At 46.5% G+C, this 14,711-nt stretch overlaps 1 protein-coding gene and 1 non-coding gene across 2 annotated transcripts; both read right to left on the reverse strand.

The window, feature by feature from the left end:
• Positions 1 to 1,549: 1,549 nt before the first annotated feature.
• Positions 1,550 to 1,620, reverse strand: TRNAG-CCC. Its single transcript has one exon. It is a non-coding gene; the product is annotated as a tRNA-Gly (tRNA).
• A 307-nt stretch (positions 1,621 to 1,927) lies between these two features.
• Positions 1,928 to 6,071, reverse strand: LOC101754078 (heat stress transcription factor A-9). Its single transcript, XM_004985093.2, has 4 exons — positions 5,488 to 6,071; positions 3,484 to 4,405; positions 2,821 to 2,879; positions 1,928 to 2,251 (listed from the first exon to the last, which is right to left on the reverse strand). Exons 1-3 carry the CDS (start codon positions 5,812 to 5,814, stop codon positions 2,857 to 2,859), a joined length of 1,272 nt encoding a protein of 423 aa, XP_004985150.1. The 5' UTR covers positions 5,815 to 6,071; the 3' UTR covers positions 1,928 to 2,251; positions 2,821 to 2,856.
• Positions 6,072 to 14,711: the final 8,640 nt, after the last annotated feature.

The following is a 14,711-nucleotide window of genomic DNA, read 5'->3' on the forward strand; positions in this document are numbered from 1 at the left end:
TCTTCTGTTCTCTGGTATTGGAGGAGCGGATGTGTTACATCCATTACCAGTCCATCTGCATCGTATTACGTGAAAAATAGACATAGAGTTTCGTATTAGATAAAATTTTTGATCAATATTAGGTAGGGGAAAGATAGAGTAAATGTGTTTATAATATTTTGTCCTCACTCTAAAACACTCTCCATTCTTTTCGTTCTAAAAGATCAACAAGCACTCCATTTGTAACATAAAACTCATTCTAAAAAATTCTCCATTCTCCTCACTCTTAAAAAACTCTCCATTCTCCTCATTCTAAAAGATTAACAAGGTAGTACTCCATTTGTAACATAAAACTCACTCTAAAAAACTCTTCATTCACCTCACTCTAAAAAACTCTCCATTCTTTTCGTGTTAAAAGATCAACAAATATTCATTTGTAACATAAAACTCATTTAAAAAACTCTCCATTCTTCTCACTCTAATAAGGCAACAAGTACTCCATTTGTAACATAAAACTAACTCATTCAAAAAAAAACTAGAATACTATGACCAGAGGAGGAGAATGAAGTTGCTAACCAGTCTATTGAAGAAGCTGGTCGAGTAAATAAAAACGAAACCCGAGCAAATGGTGAGCTTGCTCGGGGAGGAAGCTAAGGAAGCAACTCATTTATATAGAGAGCAAATGGTTGATATTAATACCGGCTGGTAGTTTCAAACGGTACTAAAGAAGATAGTAGCCGGTAATAAATGGCATTCTCACCATTTAGTATCGGTTGAAGTCACCAGCCGATACTAAATGGCTTCCTGAGAAATTTAGCTGTCGGTCACGTGGTCCACATGCCGTCATTTAGTATCAACTGAGGCTTCAAACCGGTACTTACAGGGGTTCCGATGGTACTGTGCGTGACGACCGGTACTAACGTGTTGAACGAATGCTCAATTTCAGTAATGTAATCGTAGTAGAGGAGAGGGTTGTGTGTGACAAATTCTATGGACGGACGGGACGGGTGCAGCACGAGCGTGGGAAGAAACCGTTCGCCGTGCTCCTTCCGGACCGCACGCTATCTAGTGGCCCGGGATGACGTGTCTACGTGTCTTTATTTTGTTTTCGAGCTTCTTTGGCTGGAGGGAGGAGATGTAGATCCAATCCGAATCCACCAGATGTGATGCGCTTGTTTAAAGAAATGGGCGCGATTAGCACCTGCTGGCCACTGGAGCCCAACGTTTGGCCACCGGTGACGATAAGTAGCTCGCGATACGACAAAAACGGGTGAAGTCACTGCTCAGCTCACGATCCGCATGTTGCCGCCGCCCTCACGCTGCTGATTGCGCACTACTTCCGATTTCAAGGCTCTCAACCTTGCTCGATTAGGCTCTGGGCCAAAAGGCCCGCCCGTCGTCCGTCCAGCGTGGAAGCCGAAAGAAACGTCCAAATAAGATCCTTGTTTTCTCGGGAAAAAAAAAATCCTTGTGCTCAGCCCGTCAGGACGAGGCCGGAAACGAACCAACTCTGTTACTCCGCCTTGGCGCAGACAGAGCTGCAGATTGTACGTGTTTGCAAAAAATAAACTGCGCATCCGGGGAATCGATCCCCGGTCAGTACCGTGGGAGGGTACTATGATACCACTACACCAGATGCGCTTGCTTCTCTTAACGGTGTTTCCTAAAGTAATAATCTGTTTGTTTCCTAGCATAGCCTGACCCATACCAAATTACCAGTCCTCAGGGATCCTACCACTTCCGGGCTCCAGCTTAACAATTTACTGATAAAGTGGCACACGAGAGAACTTAGCGAGCTGTAAACATGCTATCTTCATATGGTTCTACTTCTACACAAGCTTTCGCAAAGCTGTGAACATGCATCTTCAGAGCACAGCAGCGGCTGCATCTGGAAGCCTGTAATGTTTCAGTATTCAAAAGGACCGGGACAGGAGTAGGACGAATGTAGGACCTGGAATACGCATCGGACTAAAATAATGTATTCAAAATTGCTCTTCGTGTATATAAATCCAATACGACAGATGATCGATGCTACCTTGTGCTATCCATGTAGCTAGGACAAAGAAAGTTGGGGCAAAAACAAAATCCCTGTCCTACAGCCTTGAACCAGCGAACAAGGAAAAAGAAATTCCTGTGGTCAACATGTGTCTTTGATTTAGTATAGTACAAGTATACTGAATTCTAGCACTTCAAACGTCTTCAGGTTGCCAATGGTAGTCAACGGTAGCCACCTGGCAAAACACGCCGGTTTCAAGACTCGCACATCACAAATCTGCAGAAATTGAAACCAGTAATAAGAACCACATTACAACAATGGCAAAAAAACCACTAAGTTCAACAAGACAACCAGAACATTTTCAGAAAAGAAAAGAAGAAAAAATAATAAAATGAATGAGAAGACTGAAGATGAACTTGGTGTACTAAATGCACAGTTTCCAGGACAGTTTTCATAGGGTTTCTATGTAGTTACAATAAATGCAAAGATGCTTTTTTGTGCAATAGAAATTAGTGAAGCTTATTTTAGTCAGCATCCAAGAAATGCCTATGTTCCTGGCAAATGCTAAATGAGTGGATCTGTGTAGCATTAGATACAAAAGTGAAGACACCCATATCAACATGGGTTTGATGCCACAGAGGGTTACTTAGAGATAGGGCAGCATCACGTAGCAGCTTTGCAATTATGATATAATAAAAAGAAAATCAGTGGGCACTGACTTCTCTGAAAGAAAGCCCTATTGTATAATGCCAGTGATGCTGTATTACGTTTGATTCTACAAACCTAACGTTCATAAACAGAACGGTAGTGTAAAAGGCCTTTTTAAAGCACCCATCTATACCCACCTAATGTCACTGGATGATGTGCTCCTTGACCATCACTCATGCTTTACTTATGATGTCAGCTGAAACAAGAAGAGTGTCCAAATTTGTTAGAAATCCTGGGTAGAAAGACCAAGACACAAATAAAACAAAATAGGATTATAATGAACCTTAAATATCACAACAAATAGCTATCAAATGAGAATTTGTATGGTTATCCATAGACTAAAATGGAAAATAATTTCCTTTAATTCAGAGACTCGCCAGATAGTTTGCATCAAGAAAATTGAACTTTGTGCATTTCCTTTTCTTTCTCTTGCAACAATTGACTTTTAAAAAAACGACCCTGCGGCAGATTTAGCCAAATAGAAGTAATTGCTCTGCTTATTACGTGCTGTTTCTTCCAACATAAAAGGAACTAAGGAAGGAATCAAGATGTGCACTTTAGCAAGCAGCCAACCAAAAACAGAAATGTGACATGGAAGATTTTCCGTTTCCGCAAAACCCTAGCACCACTTACCAAACACAAGCATGTACTTGTTAACATCATATGCATAGTTTGGCCTTTGCCTCCAAACATGTGCAATAGGGCATGGCATTTCGACAGCTAAATAAAAGAAATAACATATGCATATTTTGTAGAAGAAAAGGAAGCAGCATGAGACAAGCATATGACAATGTGAATACCATATTGAGGATTTTTGTGGCTCTGTTGTGCTTCCATTTGACAGTCCTGCAGCTGCTGCTCCTGCTCCAACTGTGGAATTTGACAAACGGTGTACTCAGTGTAATCATCGACAGTCAACGGAGCCTCCACTTGACCATTCTGTTGTTCTCCCATCTGAAAGTCCTGCTCTGATGGAAGAATGTCTTCTATTTCGCAACCAAGAAGCATATCATCCCAGTCAGATAGAGCAGAGGTGTTAGTAAAAAGGTGCCCAGATGAAGCCAGAAGATCTACACTGTTAGAAGTTGTTTCTGCATCCATGGGCACAGCACTTTCAGGGCTTGAAACTGGTTGTGCAGTAGCTGAAGAAAAAGTTCCATTTACTGAAATTACTTGATTGGGGGTTTCAGGAATGGGAGGATTGTACTGTATAATTTGTGCGCTTGCACCAGAAGTCTCCTGATCAGCCACAGGACCCTGTTCCAGAGCACGGAATCTCCTTTTTCTGCTCCCATCATCATTCCACCAATTACTCCTGCGCTGTTGCTGCACCAGCTGATTGAGGAAATTTGGATTCTGGACAACTATTGCCAAAAGTGCCATCATCTGCTGCTGGTTCTGTTCCATCACACGAAGACGTTGAATTAAATTCTGCACTTCAAGGCTAGACGATTGCTGGTACTGCCTGAGATCTACTAGCTGCTGCATTAGAAGGGCTTTATCTCTCTTAAGGGTTTCAACCTCCTTTTCAAGACCTCCATATTTTCCTATTTCAATATTTTCAGTGCCAGGCGCAGTTTTGACAGGTGCCGGCTGCAGATCACTAGGCGCATCCTGAGCGGATTTCTTCTTTCTCTTGATGGTCTTTAGAAGATGTTTTTGGCCCTTAACAAAACCTTCATTAGCCCATTCCCATCTATCAGGATCGACTTTATGAAATCCCTGGTTATGAAAAAAGAACATTATTAAATTCACCTAATAAAAAACTCAATATTAAACATAACTTACAACATAGAAAACATTAAGATGAAATAATAGTTAATTTTATGCAGCGGATTTTAAAGATTTTCGTTGTTGTTGTTGTTGTTGCTGCATCATCCATGCAGAGGATTTTCAACATAATACAATAAAGTAATGCTTCTATTTCTGTTTACAATATACAGAGCAAGCTTATGTAAATATATGGAGACAGAAGAAAACACAATGTAACAAGAGAAGCTACAGACTTGCACAAATCAGTGCATTAAGCAACATGGTACTGGATAGACAATTTACAATAATCATAATGATATACTAAGACCATTTTTCATCACAAGCATACAGTATGATGCAGCAAACTATTAGCAAGAGCATAATCAAATAGAGCATCAACCTAGATGCAGGTAAGTAGTAAAGGCAACATTTTTTCTGTGGCGGTGAAGTACTATAGGTAACACCATTCGATATAATCATGGCTCTAGAAGCCAATTATATACATAAACTTGGTCAGATGCACAGATTTACAATTGGTAGCAGATAGAAAATAATCCCCAATGCCATGTGTTTTGTGCAATGACGTTCTTATTGAGCACAGGGCCGGGGCAAATATATATCGGTGTGTCAGTATATCGCTACCAAACCATTTGAACAATTCGGTTTTGTTTTCGATAAAAAAATCAGTTTTGTTTTGGGACATACAGCCAGAACCATCTCCAAAATGGGACAACCAGAACAGGTCATATAATTTCAATACAAGATCCAAATTGAGCAAAAGCAACAGAATATACCAAAATGACAAGAAGATAAATTGCTAAAGCTATAAGCAACCCAAGGAGATAATGCATACTTGGTCGGAAGCTACTCCAAACAAGCAATTGCAAATTTGAAACTTTACAAGCCAGTTAGCCACCCCCAATAAGCACAATATCGTTGAACATAGTGTACACCACCAATCGCATACAGTCAGCGGGAAAAAAAAAACATCGATTTCGCGCACGGGCAACAAACAAGGCCTCACATGGAATTGAGGATTTACGGAATCTTACATAGGTGTTGAGCTGGCGTATGAAGCTGGTGAAGTGGTTGTGCTTGAAGTGCCGCGGCAGCAGGTCGCGCTCGAAGGCGTGCGAGTCCCAGATCACGAAGCTGCCGCCGCCAGCGGCCCAGGAGATGACCGCGTCGGTCGCCGGGTCGGAGACCATGTCGTAGACCTTGGTCAGGAACGGCGCCACGTCCGGAGGCCTCGGCACCACCCCCACCGGCGCCGTCTCCGGCGCGGCCTTCCCCGCCGGTGGAGGGGCGCCGACGTCGCCGGCTACCTCGCCGGCGACTGGGGAGGCGGGATGCTGGGGCGACCGCTTCTTCGAGCCCATGGCGACGGACGACGCGAAAGCCCTAGAATTTTTTTCTCCGGAGGCTTCGAGATTGAGCGGCGGCGTTGGAGGCTTCGAGATTGAGGCGGCCGCGCGACGAGAAGGGACGGGACGGGACGGGGCGAGGCGGCGAGGGGATTTTGGTTGGGTCGGTTGGTTTTCGGATTTCTTTGATGACCTGTACGGGAACGGGAATGGGGAGGGCCGGAGGGGTTTCGTTTTGCCTTCTGCGATAGGAAGGGAAAAAAATGTGGAAGAGATATTTATTTTGGTTAGATCACGGAAGGCGCGTGGCCGGGCAATACTTTATGGGCCTTTGGTACGGGTTTCCTGGACGGCCATATATGTCAGCGACTGTTATGGCGAATGGTGTTCGTGCACCAGGGTAAATATGCTGCGTTCTTTCCCGTATTTGGTGGGGTCGTGTCTCGTGTGGGCCAGAAGCGTCAGAGGCTGTGCGGTGCTCGAGGGTGCTGTTCGGAATTCTTTACTTGACTCTTCGGCTAATGACACGTTGGGCAAAGCTGAAGGGATTTGATCAGTGGGTCCCACCAGGAGGCAAAGCAAGTTGAGAAGTCGTCGGCGGCCGGGCAGGAAGCTGCTTGGTAGGATTAGGAAGAAGCACCAAAGCAGAAGCGCCACAGCCATTGCGTCACTGACATGTGGTCCCTATGCGCCACAGCTGTGCTTCAACGGAGACAAGGCGGGCATGTGCCGTCGTTGCCGACGTCATCGTTGGGGTCCGAACCGTCGAAGTCGACTCGAACGAGTCCAGTAGCGACGCGCTTTCTCGTCTTCTTCCGTTCTTCGTCGTGAGTGTCCCGCCGACCGGTCAGTGCCGAATCCGTGCAACCTCCTCGCGTTCTCACGAGTGAGCCGACTTCGACTCCGTTTTTGACCCGAGATACTAAGGTCGTGTTCAGTTGCCTAAAGGTGCAAAATTACTGTTGTAGCACTGTAGCACACTGTAGCGTTTCATTTGTATTTGTAAATTATTGTCTAAATATTGACTAATTAGGCTCAAAAGATTCGTCTCGCAAAGTACAACAAAACTGTACAATTAGTTTTTAATTTCGTCTACATTTAGTACTCCATGTACGTACCACAAGTTTGATGTGATGGGGAATCTTCTTTTTGTATAGTGTCAAAGTTGGAAGTTTTGGAGGAAGGCCATCTCCGGGTTGAAAGCAAATCATCGTGCAACTGCGCACTCACTAATCGATTCAAAATTAGTAGGGAATGCGAATTATATGGAAGAGAGAAGATCCAGATCATGATCTAAGGTCGATTCATGATGAATAGAAAAAGAATAAACCACGCATGCCATACTGTGCTCCTCGTCGGGATAAGCTTGTCATCAAATGAATTTGTTTATCTGACCATGGGATCATATGTTGGTTCCACTCGTGAATCGATTCAATTTACGCGAGGCTCTCTTTTTTTTTCCCTGATGAACCGATTCATCAGTGGAGATGCTCTAATGAGCGCTTAAGTTGAGAGTTGTGAAACGTCATCAGTTTGTTTGATGAGGAGAAAAGGTGTGCGACGTTTTCTTGGCACCATTGTATGTCACTCTTGAGTCTTGAATCCCTCCACTGCCTCATTTTATCCCTTGATGAAACTCCAAGCGTTGCAACCGCACTCCACAGTTCTCAATTTCAGCTGCAAAGTTCTAACTCTGCTCAACCAGGCCGATCCGGCCGCCTCCAAAAAAAACTGATCGTGGCGACCGGGCCAGCTAGAAAATTTGCGGGTGTGCACGGGCCCAATAGAAAACAAAATCAACCGATAGTCATATACGGGCCCAACAGCATTTGAAGCCCACAGCACACACCGTGCGGAGTCTCGCTCGACACCCAAATGCCCCTTGTACAGCGCAGTACGCACGGTACCTCCAAATCTCAATTTCTTATCGCTGCTTTCGCCCTTGGGCCACATGCGAACACATGTTATCCTCACTCATCATCGTACTGCTGGGATGAGAGCATCTTGCAAGTTGCAATTAGGCTCATAAACTAAGCGTGGTGGCCTAATGCTTATCTTCCTTATCGGAAACCTGAGCGGGGTGCCGGTTCTGCTGCAGATCCCAACAGCCCGCCGGACGACCACGCTGCAACGAAGCTTTCTTTTCTCCATGAGCACGCTACCAGCTCCTGAAATTTTACGAGCTCTCCCAGCAGCCAGCAGCAGCAGTGCTCATCCAAAGGAATCCGGTGAAGTTTCTGGCGACGCTTCTCGCTTTTGGGCATTTGGTTGGTTGTCGACCTGGAAGATGCAACGCGAATGCGCCGCGGATGCTTTTGGGCATTTGGTTGGTTGTCGACTCCGCCGTGGTAGTGCGAGCTGACCGCGCCCGGCCACGCCACGGCTCCGTGTCCCTGCATGTGGGGTCACGGGCATCTCCCACATCACCGCACATCGTCATCGTCCACGAACCAGCACCAAACAGGCAAACACCAATACCCGGTGCTAGAAGTCTAATGTATTTTTAGGGTTTAATTAACTAAGACGGCGACCTAACTAACGAACCAAATCCAGCGCGCCAGGTAGCGGCAGCGCCGAACTGGGCTTGCTGACGCGCACGCACCCGTGTTCGTGCACCGAAGCGCACGGTGCACGTCGCCGCCTGGTAATCTGAGATGCGACGACGGCGTCGTGGACGATGCTGCTGCTCTCGCGATCGAGACCCCGGCTCATCGCATCGTTACGGCAATCGAAGGGGACAAAAGGGGCCCCGAACTGAGCCCACTATGCTCTGAAATCTGAATGATATGTTCGATGGCAAAAGCATGCCGCATGCGCATAGACGAGAACCGCACGAGCGACTGCCGAAAGGCTGTGGTGGTGTTTCTGTACAGAGTGGAGTGGGCACCGTGTCTGAACCCCTTGACTATTGGCCTGACGAACGTAACCGAAAGGAACTTGTGCCACTTTGAGCGATCCTTGTTTTCTACTCCTATTTTGTTCTAAAATCCCAGACGGATGGCCCGCCTTTTGACGTATGCGTTCGCACTTTTGCCTCGTCATCTGGCATCACGTATATTGCATGATCAGGGCAGGAAGGTGCTACTAAACTCTACGGGTTTAAACGACGAAAACCTACTGTTGGGGGCAGGAGTTTTGGTCTGATATTTCCTTGTGAAATATAGAAATTGGGAACCTGTCATTTGTAGGTGGGTGTGAAATGTGAATGTATGTATGGCCACCTGCAACCTTTAGTCAAAACTTGCCAACAAAAAACATCTAGTCGAACCAAACGCCGTAACATGCCGAGTGATGTTGTCAAGACTTGTTTATAGTTTAATTATGTAGCGAACTCCTTTGGAGACGTGCGTGCTCGCGTATGCATATCGCCATCAAACTCCAGCTGCAGCCGGCCATGCCAGCAATCTTCTCATTTTCTTCAGCACCTGTCCAGTGCTTCCTTCAGTAACTACGGCTGCACGGATATTTGAGCTCTTACTGTGCAAATCGCAGCTGACACGCTGAATCCGTAAAATCGAGTTCTGTCTTTCCGTAATTTCTATCATTTTAAAGAGAAAAACTTCATATGGCTCAAGAATTGAGGCTCTTATATATGTAAGACGAATTTGGCAGGTTGGTTGAATCGTCATGGGCACACGAGCAGCGTGAGCTCTGCGTCAAAGTTCCAAAAGTGCAGGATACCGTCACAAAGTTTCTGTTGTGGGGGCCAGGAAGCACACTAATGCCCAGATTCCCAATAATGCCAACAGTGGTTTACCTGTCCACTATCATCAGCGACAATAAACAAGCGGATCAGCATCGAGGAGCTCCAACTTGGTCTTCTGGTTGCTTATCCAGATCGCTCTATTATTTATTTCAAAAAACATCGCTCTACTACAAGCAAAGCCCTGCGGGCTGTGGCCAAACAGTGTCCATGGTGCTTGTTTCTATCGTTTCCCTTTTCAATTGGTGGAGCATTGCCATCACCGTCACAATTCCTGATTGGTTCGCTTGCCACCGCAGCCTGGCTCGCAGCAGCCATGCAGGACCGCGCTGGCCAGGCTCCAGGTGCAGCAGCGCTCTGTTTGCTTCACGTATTCAGGCAGCCAGGTCCGCAGGGGTGTTTTTGCACGCAGCGAGCCTGACCCGGTGCCCGGATCACGCAACCAATCTAGCGTTCCCTGCATCCCGCGAGCCTGGTTCGGCCGAGTGCAGGAACCAATCACCCCCTGAATCTCGCCCCGGTTAAAATCCCTTGCAGGTTAGACTATTGCTTCGACAGGAAGCCACCGGAGCTTGCTCCTAATTGAGAAATGATCCTCCGCCTCAGTATGCGACGATGGCATTGGAAATGCCACCGCAAAATGTTGTGGAGGGAAAAAGAATAAAAAGTGGCGCACTGCCATATCGCTGTCACGTGCTCAGCTGTTAGGTTGTTGATGTTTACCGGGCAACGCCGCGGTTAAACGCATCGCGCAGCGGATTAGCCTCGAGACATTACGGTACGGTGATCACTGTGTGATTGTCAGATCCAATAGTAAAGTACAGTAGTACAGATAAAAAGCCCAGCTGCATGGCCACGGTGCCGTGCGTGCCCGACAGGCGCCCATCAAGAAAAGGACCAGAATGCACGGCTGCTTGGTGGCGCCCAGAAGCTGACACCGTAAGCAACAATCGGCACATCATTTTAAGGATGCTTGAGCCGAAAAATCAGAAGCAAGGCACAAAATCAGCAGTACAAGATGCGAATCTTATCTAAACGCATCGGCGCTGAGTCCTGATCGTCCTGAAATGCTCGCGGACAACGACTAATGACCGGCCGAGACGATCTCCGCCGATGGATCATCTAATCAGGCACGAAATGAGAGCGAGATCGAGGCTGCTCGAAGCCAAGCCCACTGCACCACAGTCACACCTGAAACAGTACAGTGTCGAGCGCTCGTCGCTTAGCATTCACGTCCACGGTATAGTTCGTGAGATTGATTATTCCGTCAGGTTTTTACGGCCAAAGATGGCTGCAAGCCTGCAACAGGAGAAAGAAGGCGTCGCGATCAGGTGCACCAACTGATCTGACACTGGCGTTGAAAGCGAGGCCCGGCCCTCTGAAACCAATCATTAGTCGCGCACACGTCACACGACCGGGGGGGAAAAATCTTTAGTAATTTATTAAGGAGCAAGGCGCTGTGCTTGAGTGGGGTTCACCGGTTGGATTGCTCGCCTCACTGCAGAGTCCAGTCTGATGAACCGAAAACGTAGCTGGTGATGCACCATTGATGGCGAATTGGCGGGGCCTTTGGGCTTAACCTCCGGTCTCCCTGTCGATTGCTTTAACACGACAACGCCCTCGCAGCAGTGGATGTGATGTGACGCCGACGGTTGACGCGTGCAGCGCATCGAGCTTAATAGAGTAGCAGCAGGGTTTATTGCGTTCACGGCTGTCCGGGTCAAGAAAGAAAGCAATCCATCTGATCTCGAAACGGAAACGATGCCCCAAACCCCAAATCACGCGGTACGCAGCGATCCTTAGCCGGAGCGCCGGCAGGAGGATGCCGAAACAGGGGTAGGAGGCATATCTTATCCTCCAGAACCAGCTGATTCCCTGGCCGTTGGCTCCAGGACCGCCGCCGGTGGCTCGTGGCTGCTGGTGGTCCTCTGCCTCACATCCGCCCGCGGCACCAGATCAATGATGGATCATGGAGGCAGGAAAAGGCATCGTCCATTTGGCTTGGCGTCAGAAGCCACGCAGGCCAGGCCCGCGTCGCCAGGCGCCGTCGCCGCGCGCCGGTGCATGAACCTCAGAGCGTGGCGGATCGGTGAGGAAAAAACAGCGGTGAGCAGCACGCTCGCTCTCTTCGTGCTCCCGAGCGATTTTTGGCGGGCGCGGGAGCGGGGCGGTGGCCACGGCACGAGAGCACAAGCGGTTAGGAGTGGTCGTAGGCTCGTAGCCCCACGTGGAGCAACAGTATGGTACGGTGCCCGAGAAAGGCACTGGCAACAAAATAATAAATTCGGTACCCCCCTAACCGGAACCTTATCGCCTTTTGTCTATCCTGTTGACCCCGCTCGCCGCACGACATGGTGTTGCCATTTTGCGTTTCAGTACGTGAGACTACAGGATTCAGGGCCAGATAAAACTTTTTTTTATAGGTTTTATTTACTTTTACACCAAGTATAAAACATATTCTGATGATTTAGTTAGCTGTAGCTTCATCTGCCCAGCCCAGGCACATCTATGGCAGAAAGTGGGAGCCCGATCAGATTCCCTTCGCTGCCTCCCACTGACTTTCACCCAGACCCACCCTCTTCTCATCAATCATCAGGAAGAAAACAGAGTCGCGTCCACTTGTCAAGCCCCCATTTGCCCTCTGCCCCGGGCCGCTGCCCTGCCCGACGTACCGCGCCGCGCCACGTCGAAGCGGACGGCCTGGGTCGCTGTCGGGACCGTTCTCGCCACGTGGGTTCCCCGGCTCGACTGGCTCGCCGCTCGCCGCTGCCACACGCGATTCTACTCGCGGGCAGCTCTCGTCGTCTGTTGCCTTGCCCTATGGTAAAAAAGGTGAAGGGTAGGAAGGTCATTGCGGCATCTGCGGAGGGGGAAGAGACGAAAAGTCCACTTGGATTAAACATTCGCGAGCACGAAAGCTTCGCACTGGTTTTGTCTCCAACCAAATGCGAGGGGCATCTTCTTTTCTTGACTTGAAAAGGACTGAGGATGTGGTCGGGATGCCAAAAGAGAGCTATGCCGATGATACGAGCTAGTGCTGCATCCTTGGCGAGAGCAGAGAAGTGTGGTTTCGGGACGAGCAGGGACTTTTTGCAACGAACAATCTATACAGGGCTCGAGCGTTTTGTGGTCTCCCAACGCTAGATTTCCTTTTGCCGTTCGATCCTGCCATTGTCGGTGTTGATTTGTTTGTTTTGTTTGCTCGCTGACATATGGGCCTGGTTTGTCATAGAGATTATTTCGGATTTTTTTGAACCGCGCCTGTTTTTTAGCAAGGAGGTTACCGCTTACGCTATCTGGTGTCTGCTCATTCATTTCTATTGGTGCGCTTCCTCTTCGGCTTCTCCTACATAGGCGATAACTCTAGAGTTTGGCGATCCCCTTTGATTCATCCGATGTTTTTACAATTTGACTCCATTAGATGATCCCCGTACGATGCTTGTTGCCTAGTTGATTTGAATCAATTTTTCACACATGATTACATCCCCAGCGATGAGATTTTACCCATGTTCTAACTGTTCAGTTCAACTTCTAGCTTCCGATTCGTTATGCTCGATTGACTGTTTTTGTGATTCTGCTCTTAGTAGATGATCCCCTTATGCTGCTTGTTTTGCTAGTTAATTTGAATCATCTTTTTGCACACGATTAGAAACCCAGCGAGGATTTCCCCCCATGTTCTTACTATTCACTTCATCGTCTCGCTTCTAATTCGTATGCTCGATGATTCACCCGTTGTTTTTGCGATTCCGTCTAGTAGATTAATCTCGTATGCTGGCTGCGTGTTTAATCGATTTGAACCATCACCTGTGCTTACATTGGAGAGCTTTTTGAGGCAATTTTTTTTGTGAGAATCAGTGCTAGGATAACCCTGAGCACGCCTAAGAGATTCACTAGTAAATCCCCCTCGTAAAACTCATGATTTTGATGTGTTTCCCCAAATTTGTGCCTCACCTAGGGTTTACCGCAAAATTGATGTTGGATTCTAATCTTTTGGGATTCTTCTTCTCGGAACTCTTTATCCTTGAGAATATGAGCTTGTACATCTATTTTCATATCGATCGGATTTGTCTCGATGTGTTTTGGATAATTTCCTTGCAAAAATCAGCCTGTTGTTTTGTTCTTTGTTCAGTCTGCAAAATGATCTCACTTGCGGAGGTACCCTCTAGCGTTGCAGTGATTTGTGCCAACAGCTACAACAGCAACAGCTTTTGGTTATTGTTCTCTGCAGTGATTGCACAATTTAGTTTTTGCTCTTATTCGTCTCTGCAATGACACTAGCCTGTTTAGTTGCTTGTTTCTCTATTTATCAAGCAGCGTCGATATTTCTCCATTGGTCAGCCGTTAGGTATATTCAAGCTACTTGAGGAAGCTTCTATCACCAACTTGTGCAGGTAAGCAGCTAGGGAGTACCAAATTTCCATCATTAGGTTTGCAAGGTGTAGTTCAGTTTCTTGTTTACTCCAAAATTCCAGGGTGCTAATACTTGCTTGCGGGCCAGCCTTTTGATCTTAGTTCTACTCTAGCTCATATGTCTTAAAATGTCTTTTTCATGCTATAGTGCAGTTATATTTATTTAATCTTTTCAAGCCTGAATCTCTCTCCTTGCCTTGATATATTATTACATATGCTAGGACCGCTTACTGTATTGATCTACTCCTGATAGTGTGAGTTTTTTCGATTTAGTCTCTGGCTACAGTGACATAACCAGTACTTATATGCATGCATATTTAGATTAATCCTTCTAGGTGCTATCTTGTGCATGTTTAGCCGGTGGTCTTAGTAATGCAGTAGCAAGTTCTCATGTTGGCTAGTTAGTAAGCAGTTTGCTTGTATTTGGAGGTTTCATTAACCACCCAAATTAATTTGGTAATCTGCATTCCATACAAAAAATATGTTCTATCTAATTAATTTGAAAATAATTATGGGAATCTGAAATTTCTGATTTGGCAATCTGCTTGTATTTAGGATTTTCATTGACCACCCAAATTAATCTGATAATCTTTAATCCATAGGAAAAAAAAATCTGTTGCATTTGATTAATCTACATATAGTTATGGGAACCTGCAATTTCTAAACAATTTGCTTATATATTGGGGTTTCACTGACCATCTTAACTATCTAGTTATATACATTTCATATAAATTAAATCTAAGTATCTTTGTAATCAGCATATATATTTGGTTAGATGGGTGGTGTTTTCCGGGTGTTT

Source organism: Setaria italica, chromosome IX, assembly GCF_000263155.2.
Source record: "Setaria italica strain Yugu1 chromosome IX, Setaria_italica_v2.0, whole genome shotgun sequence".
Lineage (NCBI taxonomy): Eukaryota > Viridiplantae > Streptophyta > Magnoliopsida > Poales > Poaceae > Setaria > Setaria italica.